Below are 19987 nucleotides of genomic sequence, written 5' to 3'. Positions count from 1 at the left end.
ATGGACGGAGTAATTTGCGTGTATAGACCGTGAAGGAGAGCGCTTCGCTGGGAACGTCCACGCCATCCAGTTAGCTTTGTTTACTACCAATAAACAATATAATGACCTATACGATACCTAGCCTTCTCCCTGACAATACAATTCCCTCATCCAAGGTGCTATTTCATGCAAATAAAATATTTAAATGCCATTAGACGAACATTTTTTCTCTAAATCTGTATCATAATAGCGAAGGAATCTGGACAATCCTGACCGAGCTGTTGGAAAACAACATGACTGCAGCGCTATGCCGCAGCGGTCCGGTTTAGCGCAGTTAGCATGATTCTGTGGAGCTCACTAGCACCGTCCCGACACAACAACACCGTCTCCTCGCCGAATACCGATACCGACACACCTCCTCCTCACCGCGGTCATTAGTTCATTTTTAAATCCCACAATGACACGAATGTACACCGACTGAAGTAAATAATACCCGTAAGCCTGTTGTGGTATGTCCTTGATGAGCAGGGGTCGTATGGAGCGGTGTTTACGGTGCACCGCCTGCGGGAGAAACGGACTCACAAGGCGCTAGTGATGGGTCGGTCGCGAACGATTCGGCTCTAAGAGTCGGCTCTTTAAAGTGAACGACGGGATCCGGCTCCTGATTGGTTTTTTGTGATTGGTCAAGATACAAAAGAACCGGCTCTCTAAAAGGAGCCGAAATTCCCATCACTACAAGGCGCCCGAGTCGTTATCAGTCAGCGGTTATGGAACGCCACTGGGGTCAAAACGAGCTGCGCCAAATACATCAACTGAAGCACCTACGTCAGGGGTGTCCAAACTTTTCTTTGTTTATTAGGATTTTAACGTCATGTTTTACACTTTGGTTACATTCATGACAGGAACGGTAGATTATCTTCACACAAGATGTATATCGAACACAGTCGTGGGCAATTTAGTGTCTCCAATTCACCTCACTTGCATGTCTTTGGAGTGGACTGTCGGAGGAAACCGGAGCACCCGTAGGAAACCCGTGCGGACACGGCGAGAACATGCAAACTATACACAGAAAGGACCCGGACCGCCCCACCTGGGGATCGAACCCAGGACCTTCTTGCTGTGAGGCGACAGTGCTACCCAGTTAGCCATGGAAACACGGCCACAGACCATTTTGTAATTAAACCAATAAAATATAATAGACCTAAATACACATTATTTTTATTTGAGTGACTAATTATCTATCTTTGGCAGTGCTGTGTAAATCCTATTGGAAAGATTATTATACTTTTTTTTTAAATTAAACATACACAATTCCATTTCAACTCAGTGAAAAATATTCACATATTCAGCAAGTTAGGCAAAGCCCTTTCCCATTACATTATTACTGTGCCCCTGTGCACTAAGCAAGGTCTATACAGACATATTTTAAATAAACTCAAGTGGCCTCCATGTGATCTCCAACAATACCCAGACTGCTGTTAGATACTGGGATGAAATCAGACCTCACACTGGTGCAGTGGACTCTAGGTTCCTCCTGGTGTAGGACAATGCCGGCCTCATGTGGCCAGAGTGTGTAGGCAGTTCCTGGATGGTGAGGACATTGATGTCATTGACTGGCTGTCATGTTCCTCAGACCTTAATCCAATTGAGAACCTCTGGGATGTAATACATCAGTGTATATAAGTGAATTCAACCCCGCCAAGTAGCACCAAATTTGTCCAGGTGCTCTGTGATGCTCTGATCCAGGTCTGGGAGGACATCCCCCAGGACACCATCCACTATCTCTTATCATCAGGAGCACACCTGGACATGTGTGATTGTGAATCCAGGCTTTAGTGGGTTAATGATAACTGTTGTTGCATCATTTTATTCTTAACAAATTACACAATTTATATCAGTACATACAGGGGTTGGACAAAATAACTGAAACACCTGGTTTTAGACCACAATAATTTATTAGTATGGTGTAGGGCCTCCTTTTGCGGCCAATACAGCGTCAATCCGTCTTGGAAATGACATATACAAGTCCTGCACAGTGGTCAGAGGGATTTTAAGCCATTCTTCTTGCAGGATAGTGGCCAGGTCACTACGTGATGCTGGTGGAGGAAAACGTTTCCTGACTCGCTTCTCCAAAACACCCCAAAGTGGCTCAATAATATTTAGATCTGGTGACTGTGCAGGCCATGGGAGATGTTCAACTTCACTTTCATGTTCATCAAACCAATCTTTCACCAGTCTTGCTGTGTGTATTGGTGCATTGTCATCCTGATACACGGCACCGCCATTGGATGCACATGGTCCTCCAGAATGGTTCGGTAGTCCTTGGCAGTGACGCGCCCATCTAGCACAAGTATTGGGCCAAGGGAATGCCATGATATGGCAGCCCAAACCATCACTGATCCACCCCCATGCTTCACTCTGGGCATGCAACAGTCTGGGTGGTACGCTTCTTTGGGGCTTCTCCACACCGTAACTCTCCCGGATGTGGGGAAAACAGTAAAGGTGGACTCATCAGAGAACAATACATGTTTCACATTGTCCACAGCCCAAGATTTGCGCTCCTTGCACCATTGAAACCGACGTTTGGCATTGGCACGAGTGACCAACGGTTTGGCTATAGCAGCCCGGCCGTGTATATTGACCCTGTGGAGCTCCCGACGGACAGTTCTGGTGGAAACAGGAGAGTTGAGGTGCACATTTAATTCTGCCGTGATTTGGGCAGCCGTGGTTTTATGTTTTTTGGATACAATCCGGGTTAGCACCCGAACATCCCTTTCAGACAGCTTCCTCTTGCGTCCACAGTTAATCCTGTTGCATGTGGTTTGTCCTTCTTGGTGGTATGCTGACATTACCCTGGATACCGTGGCTCTTGATACATCACAAAGACTTGCTGTCTTGGTCACAGATGCGCCAGCAAGACGTGCACCAACAATTTGTCCTCTTTTGAACTCTGGTATGTCACCCATAATGTTGTGTGCATTGCAATATTTTGAGCAAAACTGTGCTCTTACCCTGCTAATTGAACCTTCACACTCTGCTCTTACTGGTGCAATGTGCAATTAATGAAGATTGGCCACCAGACTGGTCCAATTTAGCCATGAAACCTCCCACACTAAAATGACAGGTGTTTCAGTTATTTTGTCCAACCCCTGTATATACATCGTGCTTACATAAACGTGATGAAGAATTATTATTTGTGATTTATTACATTATTTTAAAGTAAAATCAAGACAATAAACCTTATATAAACACGTCGCTGTCACATCAAATGATTGCAAGTGCTTAAATGACTGGACTGGGTGACACTGAACCCAGTCAAAGTGCTTCTGCAATATGCAGCATCTACACAAGCACTATGTTAATTTTGTAATATTATCAACATGTCTATTTTTTACAACCATTTGCTATCAATATCCACTGAACAGTCAGTTACAGGTTGCTCTTCCACTTCCCTTCTGAATCTCCATCTATAAATACACAGAATACACACAGAAGATGATTGTCTATTCAGTTATCCACAGCAACACCAAATCAAACCTTAAGTCCATAATACTGTGTGCCATACCATCTGTGCACTAATTATCTACCCTTACAAATTTGCATACGAACAATTTTTAACTCCACAAGTCACTTCATTTATATTTTATTCATGCTGCTATTTTATAGGTATGTATATACCATATACCTATGTTTAATATTCCTGCTGCTACATTTCTATATATTCTATATATTTATATACTTTTTACTGCCACCTATCACATTCTGTAAATTTAAATCTGTCTTGTGCTGCTATATAATTCATTGATATATTGTTATATCTAAATCCTGTGATACTATGTATCAATAATTTTTCTCTGTATCTTCTGTGCGAGCCAAAATGCAACGAAATTTCGTTCTGCGTACACTTGTGTATAATGAATGACAATAAAGGTTGTCTAAGTCTAAAAGTCTAAGTCTACTGTATATATACTGTATATATACTGTACATTTTTATTAGTACTAGTAACATACACTTAGCTTACCCAGGGTGACTTTCCTATCTTTCTGTAGTTTTTTCAAATGATGCAAGAGGTTAATTTCTGCAGCTCGGTGTAAGTGCTCTGGTGTATCCTGGTGTTAAAACAAAATAGAAACACATTAATTCCGTGAATAGTGAACTAATCTGCAGGACAAAACACAAACCAATTCCAGAAAAGTTAGGGCAATATATAACATGCAAATAAAACTTGTTTGCATTATAAACTTCATAGATTTTTTTGTAGATATGTGCATAGTCTAAATTTGATGCTGGCAAAACAAACAGTAAAAGTGTCTTTTTAATTGAAAGGGTCAATGTGAGAATCAGGAGTCTGTAATATTATCAAGAACCCCTACTTTAAAATGTTCTACAGGTACACGGGTGAAAATAAGATGCTGTGATAAACAAAAGGCTCAGTCTTTTGTAAGAAAGGATGGATCAAGGTTCACAACTAGTCAAACAGTCTAAAAACAACTTGTTTCAACAGACATATGCAGCGATTTTAAGGGTTTCACCATCTACAGTTTGACATTATTAAAAGATTCATAGACTAATAATCAGAAACCCCTACTTTAATATTTTCTATAGCTACACAGGTGAAAAGGGGATGCCGTGATAAACAAAAGTCTCAAAGTTTTGCCATCTACAGTTTGACATTATCCATCGGTGCAGATCACGTTCACCTATACTTGCCGATTGTCATCCCTGGGGTGGATGGGATCTTCCAGCAAGACGATACGACGTGTCACATGGCTAGAAATGTCCGACGTTGGTTGGAAGAGCATGACCGAGACTTCCAAGTACTACCATTGCCTCCTAATTCTCCAGATTTGAACCCAATTGAGCATCTGTGGTACCATCTCAATCATTGTGTTCACTCTATGGATCCTCCCTCACGCCCCCTCTAGCAGCTATGCCATGCACGGCGTGCTTCACACCGCTGGTGGTCATAATAATGTGACTCAACCGTGTATAACACATCACAGCTGACGCAAATTAAGGTTCGTGATTGAGCTCCCATTAGTTTAATCATGTCGTAACCCAACTTTAGGTCATCGAGACTAGCAGTAGGTTTGTGGCAGTATTAACAAAATACTACGTCATTCAAAATATAGTAATTCAGAAACCTTTACAGTTGTAAATTGGGGGTTTAAAGTTTCCAAATAAATACCTTGTAAACCAGTTTAACCAGAGCAGAGGACGTTAAAGCGTCTGAATTATCTCTGAGCACGGCCAGAATCTGCTGCTCCCGGGCAGAGCGGTGGGTGATGTACTCGCGAATCTTACTGCATGCACTCAGTACCACAGGACCATGACCTAACATAAGACACACACACATCCCAGAAATTCTAAACTAATATACTGTACAACGAACTTGCAATGAAGTACATACATAAACAATACTGTCCATGTGAACACAGACACAAACACACACATGCCTGGGTAGATGTGGTCTGCGTTGACGTCGAGCAGAGTTTGCAGTGAAAGCATGTAATCGTGTAGGTCCTCAAACACAGCCGTCCCCTCCCCTAGTATGCAGTCTCCAGAAAACACTGCGTTCTCCTCTTCTAGATAGAGAGCCATGTGGTCATCAGTATGACCTGGGGTAAACAACACCCTACATATACACATATAGAAACACACACATACACACACGCTTTATGAACACAAATACACTCATCAGCCACAAACTTGACTCTAAAACCACTAACTGAGGTGAACTGAGTAATACTGTCTATAATAATCTGTAAATCAAGGTAATGCACTCTTTCATTACCCTTATATTTTGACTGTAGTGCAATATAGGGACACTTTTTGGACACTAACCTAAAGCATGTTAGATTTCAAATTGCACCTGCTTTATAATAATAGATATTGCCATTGATTTGAATGATTTTACATGATAAGTAGGTAAAAGTGGTCTCCCCACCACCCAAACATTCTAAACAGTACAACTCGTTTTTTAGAAAGGCTGCCCGAACAAAAGAACATCTCCAGAACTGCAGCTCTTGTGGGGTGTTCCCGGTCTGCAGTGGTCAGTATCTATCAAAAGTGGTCCAATGAAGGAACAATAGTAAACCAGCGACAGGGTCATGGGCAGCCAAGGCTCATTGATGCATGTGGGGAGCAAAGGCTGGCCTGTGTGGTCCGATCCAACAGACGAGCTACTGTAGCTCAAATTACTGAAGAAGTCAATGCTGGTTCTGATAGAAAGGTGTCAGAATACAGAGTACATCAAAGTAATATATTTTTTTTGTGTAGCATGTTTACCGTAATGTAGCTCCCTCGGTCTTAATAACATCTCCATCCTTTAGATAAGTGTATTTCCTCTTTACAGCACCAAACTCCTCTGGTTTGGAGGGAGAGCGAGGCAGTTTACTCACCTGCAAATCTAAACACCACATACACACACGATCACAGGGAATCAAGAATCAGTCAATCGGTCACTGTATTCTGTGGTAAGTATTTATTTGTGCACATCTTTCACCTGTGTTTATCTGTGACAGGATGTCGGATACTCCCCCTGTGTGGTCATGGTGCCAGTGTGTGACAAGGATCTCCTGGATGGAGGAGTCACTCTGGTGCAGAGCTTCCTTCAGATTACTGATGTACTCGGGTATAGAAGGTTCCCCTGCGTCTATCAAAACACGCCTTACACACCACCACACAACAAAAAACAAACACAAATACTGTATTAGCATGTGAACGTTTTTTCTCGTGGTCCCAAAACACACAGCAAATGATTTTGGAAAGTCTTAATATGGCTAAAATAAAGGTTCCACAGACCAGAACTTAACCCTTTCAGTGCATGTTTTAGTTTCCCCTATGTAAAACCAGTGGACAAAGAAAATGAACCACTTGTCTGTTGAGTCACTAAAGGGCTTATCTGTATACAATAGAATTTTAAAATGATTAAGAATAAGGGGCTGCTAGAAAATACCAAATGCGAATGGTGGAGCAGTGGGTAGCGCTGTCATCTCACAGCAAGAAGGGCCTGGGTTTAATCCCCCGGCTGGGTGGCCAGGGTCCTTTCTGAGTGTAGTTTGCATGTTCTCCCTGTGTCCTTGTGGGTTTATTCCGGGTGCTCCTGTTTCCTCCATCAAGGAACCAAAAATTCTAACAGAAGCTTTGTGATGTTACAAAACATGAGTTTAGATGGCTACAATTTTAAGATTTTAACATTGAACCTCATTTGACCTTAAAACAGAGCGAATTACGACCTCTGCTGGCTGACTGATGGCGCCTGCCCAGAGTCGAAGGATAATGCGTCGATCAGGGTGTGGCTCTCCGCACACAAAGCCGATCCACATATGAACTCGCCTCGTGCGGGTGAAAAGATGCAGTCGGTACTGCACACGAAGGGGGCGAGTGTCAGTCTCGCTCTCCTCAATCAGGAGTGGAGGTCAGCTGGAGGTCAACATCAGTAGAGAGGAAGTGTAATGCAATCAGGTAATTGGATACATGAAAATGCAAAAATGCAAAAAAAAAAAAAAAAGACCTGTATTGGGTTGGTCCTACTCTTTGAACTAACTTCTGGATAGGTTTCTGTTATTTTGTCCATACCTTGTCTTTTCTAATGGCAAGTGACAAAATTGATGACTGGGAGCATTACTGAATAAAGTGTGTTCAGTACACTACACAGGTCTCATGCCTTACAGTAAAACCTTATTAAATTTTACACTAATTACACCTTAGTCAACAAATATATAAATAGCATAGTGATGTTTCCCCCCCGTTTTCTCCCACATTAGCGCATCCAATTTCTGCCCGTCAATCATCCTCTCACTAATGCTGGTTCCCACTCTTGATTGAGGAGGACGAGGCTCCTCCACGCCCCCTCCGACACGTGCACAGCAGTCGAACATCTTATCACCTACACTTGACGAGTGCAGTGCCGTACAGCGCTGTGTACGGAGAGCCGCACCCTCTACCGCACTCCTTTCCCATCACCGTGCAGGCGCCAACAACCAGCCAGCAGAGGTCGTAATCGCACTAGTCTGACAGAGAGTCCCCATCCGGCTTTATCCCGCCGCTATCTGAACAACAGGCCAATCGTTGTTCATGTGGCCGCTCAGCCTCAGCTGGCAGGCAGAGTCGAGATTCGATACGATGTATTTGAGATCTCAGCTCTGGTGAACAGCGTGTGTTTTTACCGCTGCACCACCTGAGCGGCCGTGATGTATTTTTGTATGTATATCTGTTTAAAGGAGACAAAAACACTGCAAGTTGTTATAAACAGTGCAAATTACTTAGTGACAAATTGTCTCCTATTAACAGATAAACGTACATAACTATGCTTTCTATGTGTTTTTTTTTTTTGACTTAGTAATAATTACTTATTAAGTTATAAGCATAATAAAGTTTAACTGAAAGCCAGGTGACCTGTGTAATATAAGGCACATGGACTTTAGTCAGTAATGCTCCCAGTCATCGATTTTGTCACTCGCCATTAGAAAATACAGGGTATGGACAAAATACCAGAAACCTATCAAAAAGATATGAAAAGATTGCATTGTTTCAAATGTTACCTTTTACACTGAACAGTGCCCATATTACCATGTTTACCTACACTGTAATACTGTACCTTTTTCCTGTCCCCACTAAGTAGGTGTTGGTTCCCTGTAGAGTCATGGGTCCAGGATTACAGCCCAGAACCCGCAGCACTCTAGAGGAAAGCTGCTCGATGCGGGGTATAACGGAGGACATCGTCTCTTCTGATCCGGTAACTAAACACGTTATAACGTTTCAAATCACCTGTTTACACTGTTAGCAACGATTCCTCTCCTCACAGGTCATGTTTACTTTTTCAGTGGAACTGACGGTTATGTTGTGAACTGACTGAGGATGTGCATACTGCCACCTACTGTACATACTGCGTACATACAGCCACCTACTGTACATACTGCGTACATACTGCCACCTACTGTACATACTGCGTACATACTGCCACCTACTGTACATACTGCGTACATACTGCGTACATACTGCCACCTACTGTACATACTGCGTACATACTGCCACCTACTGTACATACTGCGTACATACTGCGTACATACTGCCACCTACTGTACATACTGCGTACATACTGCCACCTACTGTACATACTGCGTACATACTGCCACCTACTGTACATACTGCGTACATACAGCCACCTACTGTACATACTGCGTACATACTGCGTACATACTGCCACCTACTGTACATACTGCGTACATACTGCCACCTACTGTACTGCGCCAATATAAACAAAACTATTATTATTATTATTGCTACTACTAATATTTTTTTGCTACGAGGACTACTACTAAAATTACTACTACTACTAATATTACTATTACTGCTAATATTACTACTACTACTACTACTACTAAAATTACTATTACTGTTAGTATTACTATTACTACTACTACTACTATTAATGTGTAATTATGCTACTACTACATTTTTGCAACTCCTACTACTTCTATATTTTTGCTACTGCTACTATTACTACTACTACTATTATATCTTTGCTGCTACTACTACTAATATTACTACTGCTACTATTATTTTTTGCCACTATTACTAATACTACTAAATCTTTGCAACTACTACTACTACAGTTGTTACTACTACTATTTTTGCTATAACTACTATTTTTATTATTACTACTACTATTATGTTTGCTACTACTACTATTTTTGCCAGTACAACTACTACTACTACATTTTTGCTACAACTATTTTTGCTACTAGTACTATTACTACAAATATTTTTGATACTAGTACTATTACAACTACTACTTTTGCTACTACTACTTTTGCTACTACTACTATCACTACAAATATCTTTGCTACTAGTACTATTACAACTACTATTTTTGCTACTACGACTATTTTGCTACTTCTACTATTACTACTACTATTTTTGCTACTACTACTATTACTTTTTTGCTACCACTACTACTCCTATATATTTACTACTACTATATTTTGCTACTGCTACTAGATTTTTGCTGCTACTACTACTATTACTACTACTAGTATTATTACTACTAGGGTCATTCTATAATTTGGGGTACATTCCATGTCCAATGATAATAATTATATTTATTCTAACTATTTTCTTTAAAAATGTCATATTTTACCTATTAATGGAAAACATGTTGTAATATCACAAAAACATTATGTGCATCCTATGCTTCATTTAGCTTGAAATTTGTCATGATGTTCCTAAATGAACAGTTTTTGCTGTGTCTGTTTTTTAAGTTGAGGGTGCCTTGGTTTCAAAATAACGAATAAAATCATTAAGGGCAACAACATCTATTTTTTTATTTATTTCAAAAGTTTAAATACTAAAGAAAAATAATATTTTTGAAATTGAGTTTCTCTTTTAAATCATTTAAATGTCTTTATTTATTAATGTCCGCAAAAGTTCTGTCCACTATGTTACTAACAGAACTCCACTCAGCAACTCAAAAATGGTTTGTTCTAAAACTATGTGACCAGCATTACATGATATCATTTATCTCTGTGGAGGGCATATTGAACAAACTGTGGTGAATGTTCTCTTACTTTTAAAAATATTTTATCTATAATAGAACATTGTCAATGAGTATATTAATTGACTGTCAACTATGTTACATACATTGTCATGGTTACAATTTTTTAAAATAATTTTTATTCAAATGTATGTTCAAATTAAACGTTATTCTGTTCAAGAAATGACATGTGGTCAGCCAGGCAAGGTCTACCACTGAAGTTATGGGTCAAAATAGGGAAATTGTCAACTATGTTACCTGTCAACTAAGTTACCTAGTAGTCTACATCTACTGTCCCTTTAAAATTAAAATAAAAAAAAATAATGTTTAAGCTTTGCAACTAGTGGATATGTTACACTAAAGGAATATATTAACTTGAACCACTGATTGTTTTATTGAGAGAGAACATTGTTTTTGTACTTTTTTGGTGATGTGAAATGTACCCCAAATTATAGAATGACCCACATACTGCGTACATACTGCCACCTACTGTACATACTGCCACCTACTGTACATACTGCCACCTACTGTACTGCGCCAAGATAAACAAAACTATTATTATTATTATTGCTACTACTAATATTTTTTTGCTACGAGGACTACTACTAAAATTACTACTACTACTAATATTACTATTACTGCTAATATTACTACTACTACTAAAATTACTATTACTGTTAGTATTACTACTACTACTACTATTAATGTGTAATTATGCTACTACTACATTTTTTGCTACTCCTACTACTACTATTATTTTTGCCAGTACTACTTCTATATTTTTGCTACTGTTACTATTACTATTACTGCTACTACTACTAATATTACTACTGCTACTGTTATTTTTTGCCACTACTACTAATACTACTAAATTTTTGCAACTACTACTACTACTACTACTATTTTTGCTATAACTACTATTTTTATTATTACTACTACTATTATGTTTGCTACTACTACTATTGCTACTACTATTATTTTTGCCAGTACTACTACTACTACTACATTTTTGCTACAACTATTTTTGCTACTACTACTATTACTACAAATATTTTTGCTACTAGTACTATTACAACTACTACTTTTGCTACTACTACTCATATTACTACTACTACTATTATATTTTTGCTACTACTACTCCTACTTCTATATATTTACTACTACTATATTGTTGCTACTGCTACTATTACTACTACTAGTATTATTACTGCTACTATATTTTTGCTACTACTACTACTATTGCTACTCCTCCTCCTCCTAATACTACTATTCTTGCTACTACTACTACTCCTATATATTTACTACTACTATATTGCTGCTACTGCTACTACTACTATATTTTGCTACTGCTACTAGATTTTTGCTGCTACTACTACTATTACTACTACTATTGCTACTACTACTATTACTACTACTAATTTGTTATTACTACTACATTTTTGCTACTATTACTATATTTTTGCTACTACTACTACATCTTTGCTGCTACTACAAATATTACTACTACTCCTACTCTTTTTGCTACTACTATTACTGTTATTACTACTACTGCTGTTATAATAATACATTTTATTTATATTATTATATTATTTATGTTATCATTTTTAGGTTTTTTTTTTTTCTCTGCCACTGTTGCTCTTGGCTTGCTCATCATGGTTTGCATCTTAAGATGGAGCCCACGCCTCTAGGCATGATTAAGGCCTGTTCATTCCACCCACTTTACGCTGTCAAAATGTAAACCATGAGTGCACAGTCAGCTGCCGTACCTCTTCCTTGTTGTAGTTTCAACAACTCTTTGCAGAACTCAAAGTCAAACACAGTCCCAGTCGTAACTTTAAACTGTTTATAAGACTCTTTTCTTGTTATTCTTATTCATATTACATGCTCTCATGGTTAATCTGTATGAATCCCAAGATAAACCGAAGCATTGCAGAAATATTTAGGGAAGCCTTCGCATAAGTTGAAAGTCTGTGGTTTGGATAACTTAGAGAAGTGGGGAAACAACAGGAAAGTGACACACCTCACCAGAATTTGAAGAATTTGGTTGGTTGGTCACCAGTTGGTGGTTGAAAGTAGCATTTGCCAGCTTACAACTACTAATAATGACAATAATTACAATAATGACCAAATATTTTTTTCTGTTGCACATACAATATAACTTTATTTACAAGACAAGCTATATTTGATTTACTGCGAGAGAAAAATAGTTTCTGTAAATATGGTGTCTACAATAATATGAAGCATGGCTATATTTAAAATATTCAGAAACAAAGTAAAAGAGATGTAATGGTTCACATCTTCAGTTCAGAACATCTCTACATCATGTAAACTTGTAAATCCTGTCTTTCACCATCACAGCACATAACACTGTCTTTAATGTCTTGATTTGTAGGTCAGTTAAGAAGCAAAATATCACAAGCTTTGGGTTTTCTGCTTGATCTACATGTACTGCGTTCCATGAGAATCTTAAACACAGCTAATGAAACAAACGTTTGGACAATTTCTTGGCCTCAAATACATACTGTAGTCCTAATAAACATCACTGGAGATCTCATTCATGGATTTGTAACTGCAGATGTTGACAGCATTAGGTAGTTTTTGCTATTTTACAGTGACATCATAAAATTACATGACAGGGATTAAACTAGGGGGTGTAAATTGATAATGTGCTAGCTAGATGTTTAAGATTATTTACAAAAAAAAAAATAGACGGACATTCACATACACGAAACGTAAAGCATGAATAATATAGTTTAAACATTTAATATTATAGCATTAGAATTCTCTTTGCACTTAAGGGTCAGAATATTCAAAACGAAAGATCTATGTATGAACGAGGGTTCTAACTTTATATACTACATCCAGACTGAGTGAAAGAGGTGTGATGAGGGACAGGAACATTTCAGAAAGGAGAAAGAGAAAGTAGAGGAGGCTCAGTTGTTTTCTCCGGTCGTGTTATTTCTCACTGAGGAAGGGCTTTCAGTATAGCATTCACCTCCTCTGCCACTGCAGTCAATGCAAACTCGAACTGCTCCTGAAAGAGAGAGAAAGAGAGAGTGGTGATTAGTGTGTATGTAATAATGTAGTTGTGTAGGTGTGAGTACTGAAAAATCTCAACAAACCCCATTTCCAGAGACGTGAAATTTCCAGACATTGTATAAAATGTATGTAATGTTTAGCACTATATTACACCCCTTTTGCATTTCTCCCAATTTTAGCTCGTCCAATTGCCCGACTGCGTCATGCTTCCTCTCCAATAATGCCAACCGCGGCTCTGTTTGAGGAGAACTAAGCTAACCCACGTCCCCTCCGACACATAGGCAGCAGACGTATGCATCTTGTCACCTACACTTGACGAGTGCATATGCGCATCAGCACTGTGTATGGAGAGACACACCCTGACAGCACACTCTTTCCTCATCTCTGTGCAGGCGCCACCAATCAGCCAGCAGAGGTCGTAGTTGCATCAGTCATGAGAGAGTCTTTATCCGGCTTAATATCCCACCCCTATATGAACAACAGGCCAATTGTTGTTCATGTGGTTGCACAGCCCAGCCGGCAGGCAGAGATGAGACTCGATGCAATGTATTTGAGATCCCAGCTCTGGTGTTCTAGTGTATGTTTTTACCGCTGCACCACCTTAGCGGCCGTTACATATATTTTTAATAGAAGACAGATAAGCCCACTCTTTCTGTATCTAAGAGCCACACTGTTGTAGCATGAGCAAAACAAGGAATAGCATTGAATCACTAAAATAACCATGGATTTCCTGAAGAAATACGTTGACTTGATGGTTTTAGGGTGAAATCTGTTTACATTCATTCTCTGGGCCCAAACTCATCTCAGATGATCCAAAAGACAGTGGAAATGGTGATGGAACAGAGGGGTAAACACACTTCTGTCCCAACTTTTTCGGAGTGTGTTGCAGACATCAAATTGAAAAGTTGATAAAATCTTTTCTTTCTACTTTTATCAGTTAAAAAAGAATCAAGCGAATTAACAAATCACTGATTCTTCTTATTGTGCTTTACAAAACCTCCCAACTTTTCTTAAAACAGGGTTTGTATGTATGTGTGTTTCACTGTGTATGTACAGTATATGAATGTGTGCATGGGTACCTTGGTTTGAACCATGCCAGGTCTCTGATCTCTCAGGTGTTCCAGCGTAGCAGCAATATCAATCTCTTTAGCACCTGCAATTAAATCAGACGCCCAACAGTCACCATAGTCATCACTCTGATAGCTTTAGTAGTGGTCATTATAATGTGTTTCAATACAGAACAATACATCAATAAATAAAAACCACTAAAAAAGGCTGTAAAAACCACCCCGGTATCTCCTCGTGCTTTCTGTTTGTTTATAGTTCTGTTTCCTCCACCCTGACTATGCCTCTTGTATTTGATTTGCTTGTGTTTATTGTTTTCACCTGTTGTCTATTTTATTGACTATTAGTTTGTGTCTTTGTTCAGGGCTGAATATTGCCATTGTTACTACTAGGTGAATTCGAAGCGTATTTTTGTCAAGTATTAATTAATAAATTTCTAGCCCTGTTAGTTAGTCATGTTTCAGTCCTTATATTAGTATCACGTTTCATGACTAGTCCTGTTTGTTTGCGATGTTTTAAACGGTGCATGTGTCTATGTGTTTTTCTTTCTGCACCTACCTTTAGCCATTTTATTTAGAACCATATCAATCAGTATGTACGTGCCGGTCCTTCCAGCTCCATCACTGAGGCCGCGAAAAGAGAGAAGAGGAAGATATGATTGATGACTTGGCCACATAATTCTTGTGTTTTATATATATATATATATATATATATATATATATATATATGTATATAACTGTATCCAGCACACTTACCTGCAGTGAACGATGATGGGGCAGGATCTTCCTCTATAACATTTATTTACTTTTCTGCAAGGTAAAACACACACACACGTATGCAAACACACAAACAAAGAGACAAATGCATTTAGACTGTGTACAGCAACAGTGTGAAAGGTACAGATTATTATTGTTAATAGTATTATCATATTATGATTGTTATGATGATTACAATTATTACTTTATTTTGCTTATTTTTATTCTTATATTAATATTATTATCATTATTAATGAAATAATTATCATTTTAGTAGTCTTATTGTTATTCTTATTATTCTTGTTATTATTAATACAGTGGTACCTTGAAACTCAACGTCAGTTGGTTCTGGGACTAGCGTTGAGTTTAAAAAGTGTTGAGTTTTAAGGTATTTTTCCCATAAGGATGTATGGGAAACCTGTTAATGCGTTCCATGGTCCCGTGGACTTGCATATACTGTATTTTAGGCTAATGTAAAATAATGGGGTTGTTTTTGACACTTATACACTGAAAATAACACAAATATAATATAAAAACACTGAAATAAAAAGCTGATTCTTACAATTTCTCAGAACCCCGAGCTGTAACACAAGTTTAAAAGTGAAACAGTGAGACACATGTGGAGCTTTCAGAGTGAATTTGATGGCTATTCCACACAAATGCAGTTTCGTCTCATGTTCGCACTTTGATGACGTATTACCGCACTGCTCAAGCCGAGCTCTGAACAAAGCTGAACACGTTATGTTTAAGGGAAATGTTGAGTTTAAGGGTACAAATTTCTTAACGAAGGTCGTTGTGTTTAGGGGACGTTGAGATACAAGGTACCACTGTATAATTATTTGTTATTATTATTATTCTATAGTTTCCTGCCCTGTCAGACTGGATATTATGCACTATTAGCAATGGGTACAAAGATACAACAGCATGGCTTCTTGGATATAATAGAGTGTGTGTGCTTGACTGGCCTGCCAGCAGACCAGATCTGCCTCCTATTAAACATTTATGGCGCATCATGAAGATGAGAATAAGACAACGGCGATGACGGACTGTTGAGCAGCTCAAGTCTGGGATAAAAGTGCTACTTGCCCATTTACAAACACTGTATTAAGTGAAGTGCGGTGGCAGAACTAGAGATGCAAAAGTGATGAGATGCAAAAAAGACACCAAATAAAGAAGGAAAGAGGAAAATATAGTTCCTGAACCCTAATGGGTAAGGAAAGAGGAACGTGTGGAACAAACAAACAGAGGTGACAGCGCTGAGTGAAATTAAGGAAGGACGGGGTTATCTCAGGGTACACATAGCAGTGGAGTAACGACTGCCAGTGATCACTTTTGTGACTATGCAACTGGGGTCTGAGTTCACAAGCTGCATTAGCACAAAAATGACACTGGCAACCGCCCAACAAATAAGGCAAAGAGAGGGAAGTGACACAAAAGTATGAAAAAGAGAAAGAGAGCGAGCGAGATGAAGAGAGAGAGATACATACACCATTGGATGCTTGTGCATGTCTATATGCAGTACCTAGAGTTGTTTACACATTTGTTTAATGATAATGTGATATTAAACAATTAATTTTTCATTTTCATTAACCGCTTCATCCTGGTCAGGGTTGCGCAACTTGGCACAAGCCACAAGGCAGGAATACCCTAAACACGGCGCCAATTTATCCCACTGCTTCAGCTATCTTTGCCCTCATATACAGTGTATCACAAAAGTGAGTACACCCCTCACATTTCTGCAGATATTTAAGTATATCTTTTCATGGGACAACACTGACAAAATGACACTTTGACACAATGAAAAGTAGTCTGTGTGCAGCTTATATAACAGTGTAAATTTATTCTTCTCTCAAAATAACTCAATATACAGCCATTAATGTCTAAACCACCGGCAACAAAAGTGAGTACACCCCTAAGAGACTACACCCCTAAATGTCCAAATTGAGCACTGCTTGTCATTTTCCCTCCAAAATGTAATGTGATTTGTTAGTGTTACTAGGTCTCAGGTGTGCATAGGGAGCAGGTGTGTTCAATTTAGTAGTACAGCTCTCACACTCTCTCATACTGGTCACTGAAAGTTCCAACATGGCACCTCATGGCAAAGAACTCTCTGAGGATCTTAAAAGACGAATTGTTGCGCTACATGAAGATGGCCAAGGCTACAAGAAGATTGCCAACACCCTGAAACTGAGCTGCAGCACAGTGGCCAAGATCATTCAGCGTTTTAAAAGAGCAGGGTCCACTCAGAACAGACCTCGCGTTGGTCGTCCAAAGAAGCTGAGTGCACGTGCTCAGCGTCACATCCAACTGCTGTCTTTGAAAGATAGGCGCAGGAGTGCTGTCAGCATTGCTGCAGAGATTGAAAAGGTGGGGGGTCAGCCTGTCAGTGCTCAGACCATACGCCGCACACTACATCAAATTGGTCTGCATGGCTGTCACCCCAGAAGGAAGCCTCTTCTGAAGTCTCTACACAAGAAAGCCCGCAAACAGTTTGCTGAAGACATGTCAACAAAGGACATGGATTACTGGATCCATGTCCTATGGTCTGATGAGACCAAGATTAATTTGTTTGGTTCAGATGGTCTCAAGCATGTGTGGCGGCAATCAGGTGAGGAGTACAAAGATAAGTGTGTCATGCCTACAGTCAAGCATGGTGGTGGGAATGCCATGGTCTGGGGCTGCATGGGTGCAGCAGGTGTTGGGGAGTTACATTTCATTGAGGGACACATGAACTCCAATATGTACTGTGAAATACTGAAGCAGAGCATGATCCCCTCCCTCCGGAAACTGGGTCGCAGGGCAGTGTTCCAGCATGATAATGACCCCAAACACACCTCTAAGACAACCACTGCTTTATTGAAGAGGCTGAGGGTAAAGGTGATGGACTGGCCAAGCATGTCTCCAGACCTAAACCCAATAGAACATCTTTGGGGCATCCTCAAGCGGAAGGTGGAGGAGTGCAAAGTCTCGAATATCCGCCAGCTCCGTGATGTCATCATGGAGGAGTGGAAAAGCATTCCAGTGGCAACCTGTGAAGCTCTGGTAAACTCCATGCCCAGGAGAGTTAAGGCAGTTCTGGGAAATAATGGTGGCCACACAAAATATTGACACTTCAGGAACTTTCACTAAGGGGTGTACTCACTTTTGTTGCCGGTGGTTTAGACGTTAATGGCTGTATATTGAGTTATTTTGAGGGAAGAATAAATTTACACTGTTATATAAGCTGCACACAGACTACTTTTCATTGTGTCAAAGTGTCATTTTGTCAGTGTTGTCCCATGAAAAGATATACTTAAATATCTGCAGAAATGTGAGGGGTGTACTCACTTTTGTGATACACTGTATAACCCATCATGTGTTCAGACAATGCCAGGTCTCACTGTGTACAAGTTACAGCAGCATGGCTTTGTAGACATAATAGAGTGCATGTGCTGGACTGGCCTGCCCGCACCATAAGCGCACCATAAAGAGGAGCATCAGACAACGGCGATGATGGACCGTTGAGCAGCTCAGGAAGTGTCCCATCTTCTCTGGAACTGGGGTTGGTATTTCATTGTGAGTTTTGGGAGATGAGTTATTTCCTTAATGATACAGACACTAATGTTATTGGTCTATTTTTCAATTTTTTAATGGTTTGAAGACATAAAATCATTTAAAATATCGTTTTAATTTAAAAATCATGTTTAGTTGTTTAAAATTAAGCTTTAGTCATAAAATATACCTTTAAAATACACCAGAAATTTAGGAATTTAATAAGAATATTACTGATATCAGGGCATTTTAGAACTAATCAGTGGTGCAACAATAAATAAGCATATTTTTCTAACCTAAACTAATTTTATTTGAAAGGTCAAGGTTTGTTTAAAAGGTCACACACACACAGTCTCACACACACTTCATGTGCTCATGCGTACCTGCGGAAGTCCAGCAAAGCCTGGTTGGTCTCGGGTGTGTGCTGGTTGAGCCAGGTGTGGTAGTGGAACTGGGTGACGGTGCGACTCTCATTGGTCTGCATGTTCTTCAGGTAGAAACTACGTACCAGAAAATCCTCACACCACACGTGCTCTGATACCAAATTTACCTACACAAACAAACACACACACACACACACACCAGTATCATCAGTATGTGATGTATGGCATATATGCACATCTTAAACAAGTCGTGTTGTAGTTGTGTGGATGGTTTGTACCTCATAGATATGGTAGAGGTTCGAGCCCTCATCGGGCCAGTAATGGTAACACTGTTTAACACCACTCTCCGTTAGAGGAGTCAGCATGACGATCACCACACACCCGCTTTCCCACACCATCTACACAAGAACCACAATTAATCAAAGTTTAGATCAATAAACATGATATAAAATTAAGGGAACTTGAGCAAAAGCACAATGTAATAATGAAATAGTTATTTGTTAAAACCTCTAACAAGTTTGTTGTTGTAAAACAGTAGTTGCACCCTTAGTTACTCAATGTACTACATACACACATGCACATAAACACAGGGTTACCTGCCAGAAGTCAGCCACAGTGGAGGGCAGAGGACCCTGAGTAGCAATGTAGGCTGGGTTCCTCGGATCGTGATCCATCTAAGAGACAAACACATCGTCAC

The 19987-nt window shown here is 39.5% G+C and overlaps 2 protein-coding genes across 4 annotated transcripts in view; both read right to left on the bottom strand.

Moving 5' to 3' along the window:
- Nucleotides 1-1826: 1826 nt before the first annotated feature.
- On the bottom strand, nt 1827-8806 carry lactb2 (lactamase, beta 2). 2 transcript variants are annotated; one of them, XM_062987314.1, is made up of 7 exons: nt 8583-8806; nt 6486-6649; nt 6269-6389; nt 5437-5615; nt 5169-5314; nt 4002-4089; nt 1827-3446 (listed from the first exon to the last, which is right to left on the bottom strand). In XM_062987314.1, the coding sequence occupies exons 1-7, from the start codon at nt 8702-8704 to the stop codon at nt 3409-3411; spliced, it is 858 nt and encodes a 285-aa protein (XP_062843384.1). In that variant the 5' UTR covers nt 8705-8806; the 3' UTR covers nt 1827-3408. The 2 variants fall into 2 exon arrangements, with proteins under 2 accessions (XP_062843384.1, XP_062843385.1); XM_062987315.1 differs by having other exon boundaries at nt 6486-7405; nt 8583-8650.
- A 3634-nt stretch (nt 8807-12440) lies between these two features.
- Nucleotides 12441-19987, bottom strand: part of LOC134302569 (receptor-type tyrosine-protein phosphatase N2-like) — a 33613-nt gene continuing 26066 nt past the window's right edge. For both annotated transcript variants that reach the window (XM_062987711.1, XM_062987712.1), the window contains exons 17-23: nt 19887-19964; nt 19569-19688; nt 19291-19457; nt 15377-15430; nt 15180-15244; nt 14636-14709; nt 12441-13551 (exon numbers count right to left, since the gene is read on the bottom strand). In XM_062987711.1, coding sequence (XP_062843781.1) covers nt 13480-13551; nt 14636-14709; nt 15180-15244; nt 15377-15430; nt 19291-19457; nt 19569-19688; nt 19887-19964 — 630 coding nt within the window. In that variant the 3' untranslated portion in view covers nt 12441-13479. The remainder of the gene's footprint in view (nt 13552-14635; nt 14710-15179; nt 15245-15376; nt 15431-19290; nt 19458-19568; nt 19689-19886; nt 19965-19987) is intronic.

This window comes from Trichomycterus rosablanca, chromosome 25 (genome assembly GCF_030014385.1).
Source record: "Trichomycterus rosablanca isolate fTriRos1 chromosome 25, fTriRos1.hap1, whole genome shotgun sequence".
In the NCBI taxonomy this organism is placed as follows: Eukaryota; Metazoa; Chordata; class Actinopteri; order Siluriformes; family Trichomycteridae; genus Trichomycterus; species Trichomycterus rosablanca.
Note: the sequence above shows the minus strand (reverse complement) of the source record. Positions and strands in the feature narration are given on the sequence as shown.

Excerpts from the sequence above, each read along its gene's own strand:
- lactb2 (XM_062987314.1), bottom strand. The coding sequence starts at position 8,704 with ATGTCCTCCGTTATACCCCGCATCGAGCAGCTTTCCTCTAGAGTGCTG. Across the intron at positions 6,390-6,485 it reads CCTGTCACAGATAAACACAG|ATTTGCAGGTGAGTAAACTG; the intron begins GTGAAAGATGTG and ends TGTGGTGTTTAG. Across the intron at positions 5,616-6,268 it reads ACCGAGGGAGCTACATTACG|GGTGTTGTTTACCCCAGGTC; the intron begins GTAAACATGCTA and ends GTGTATATGTAG.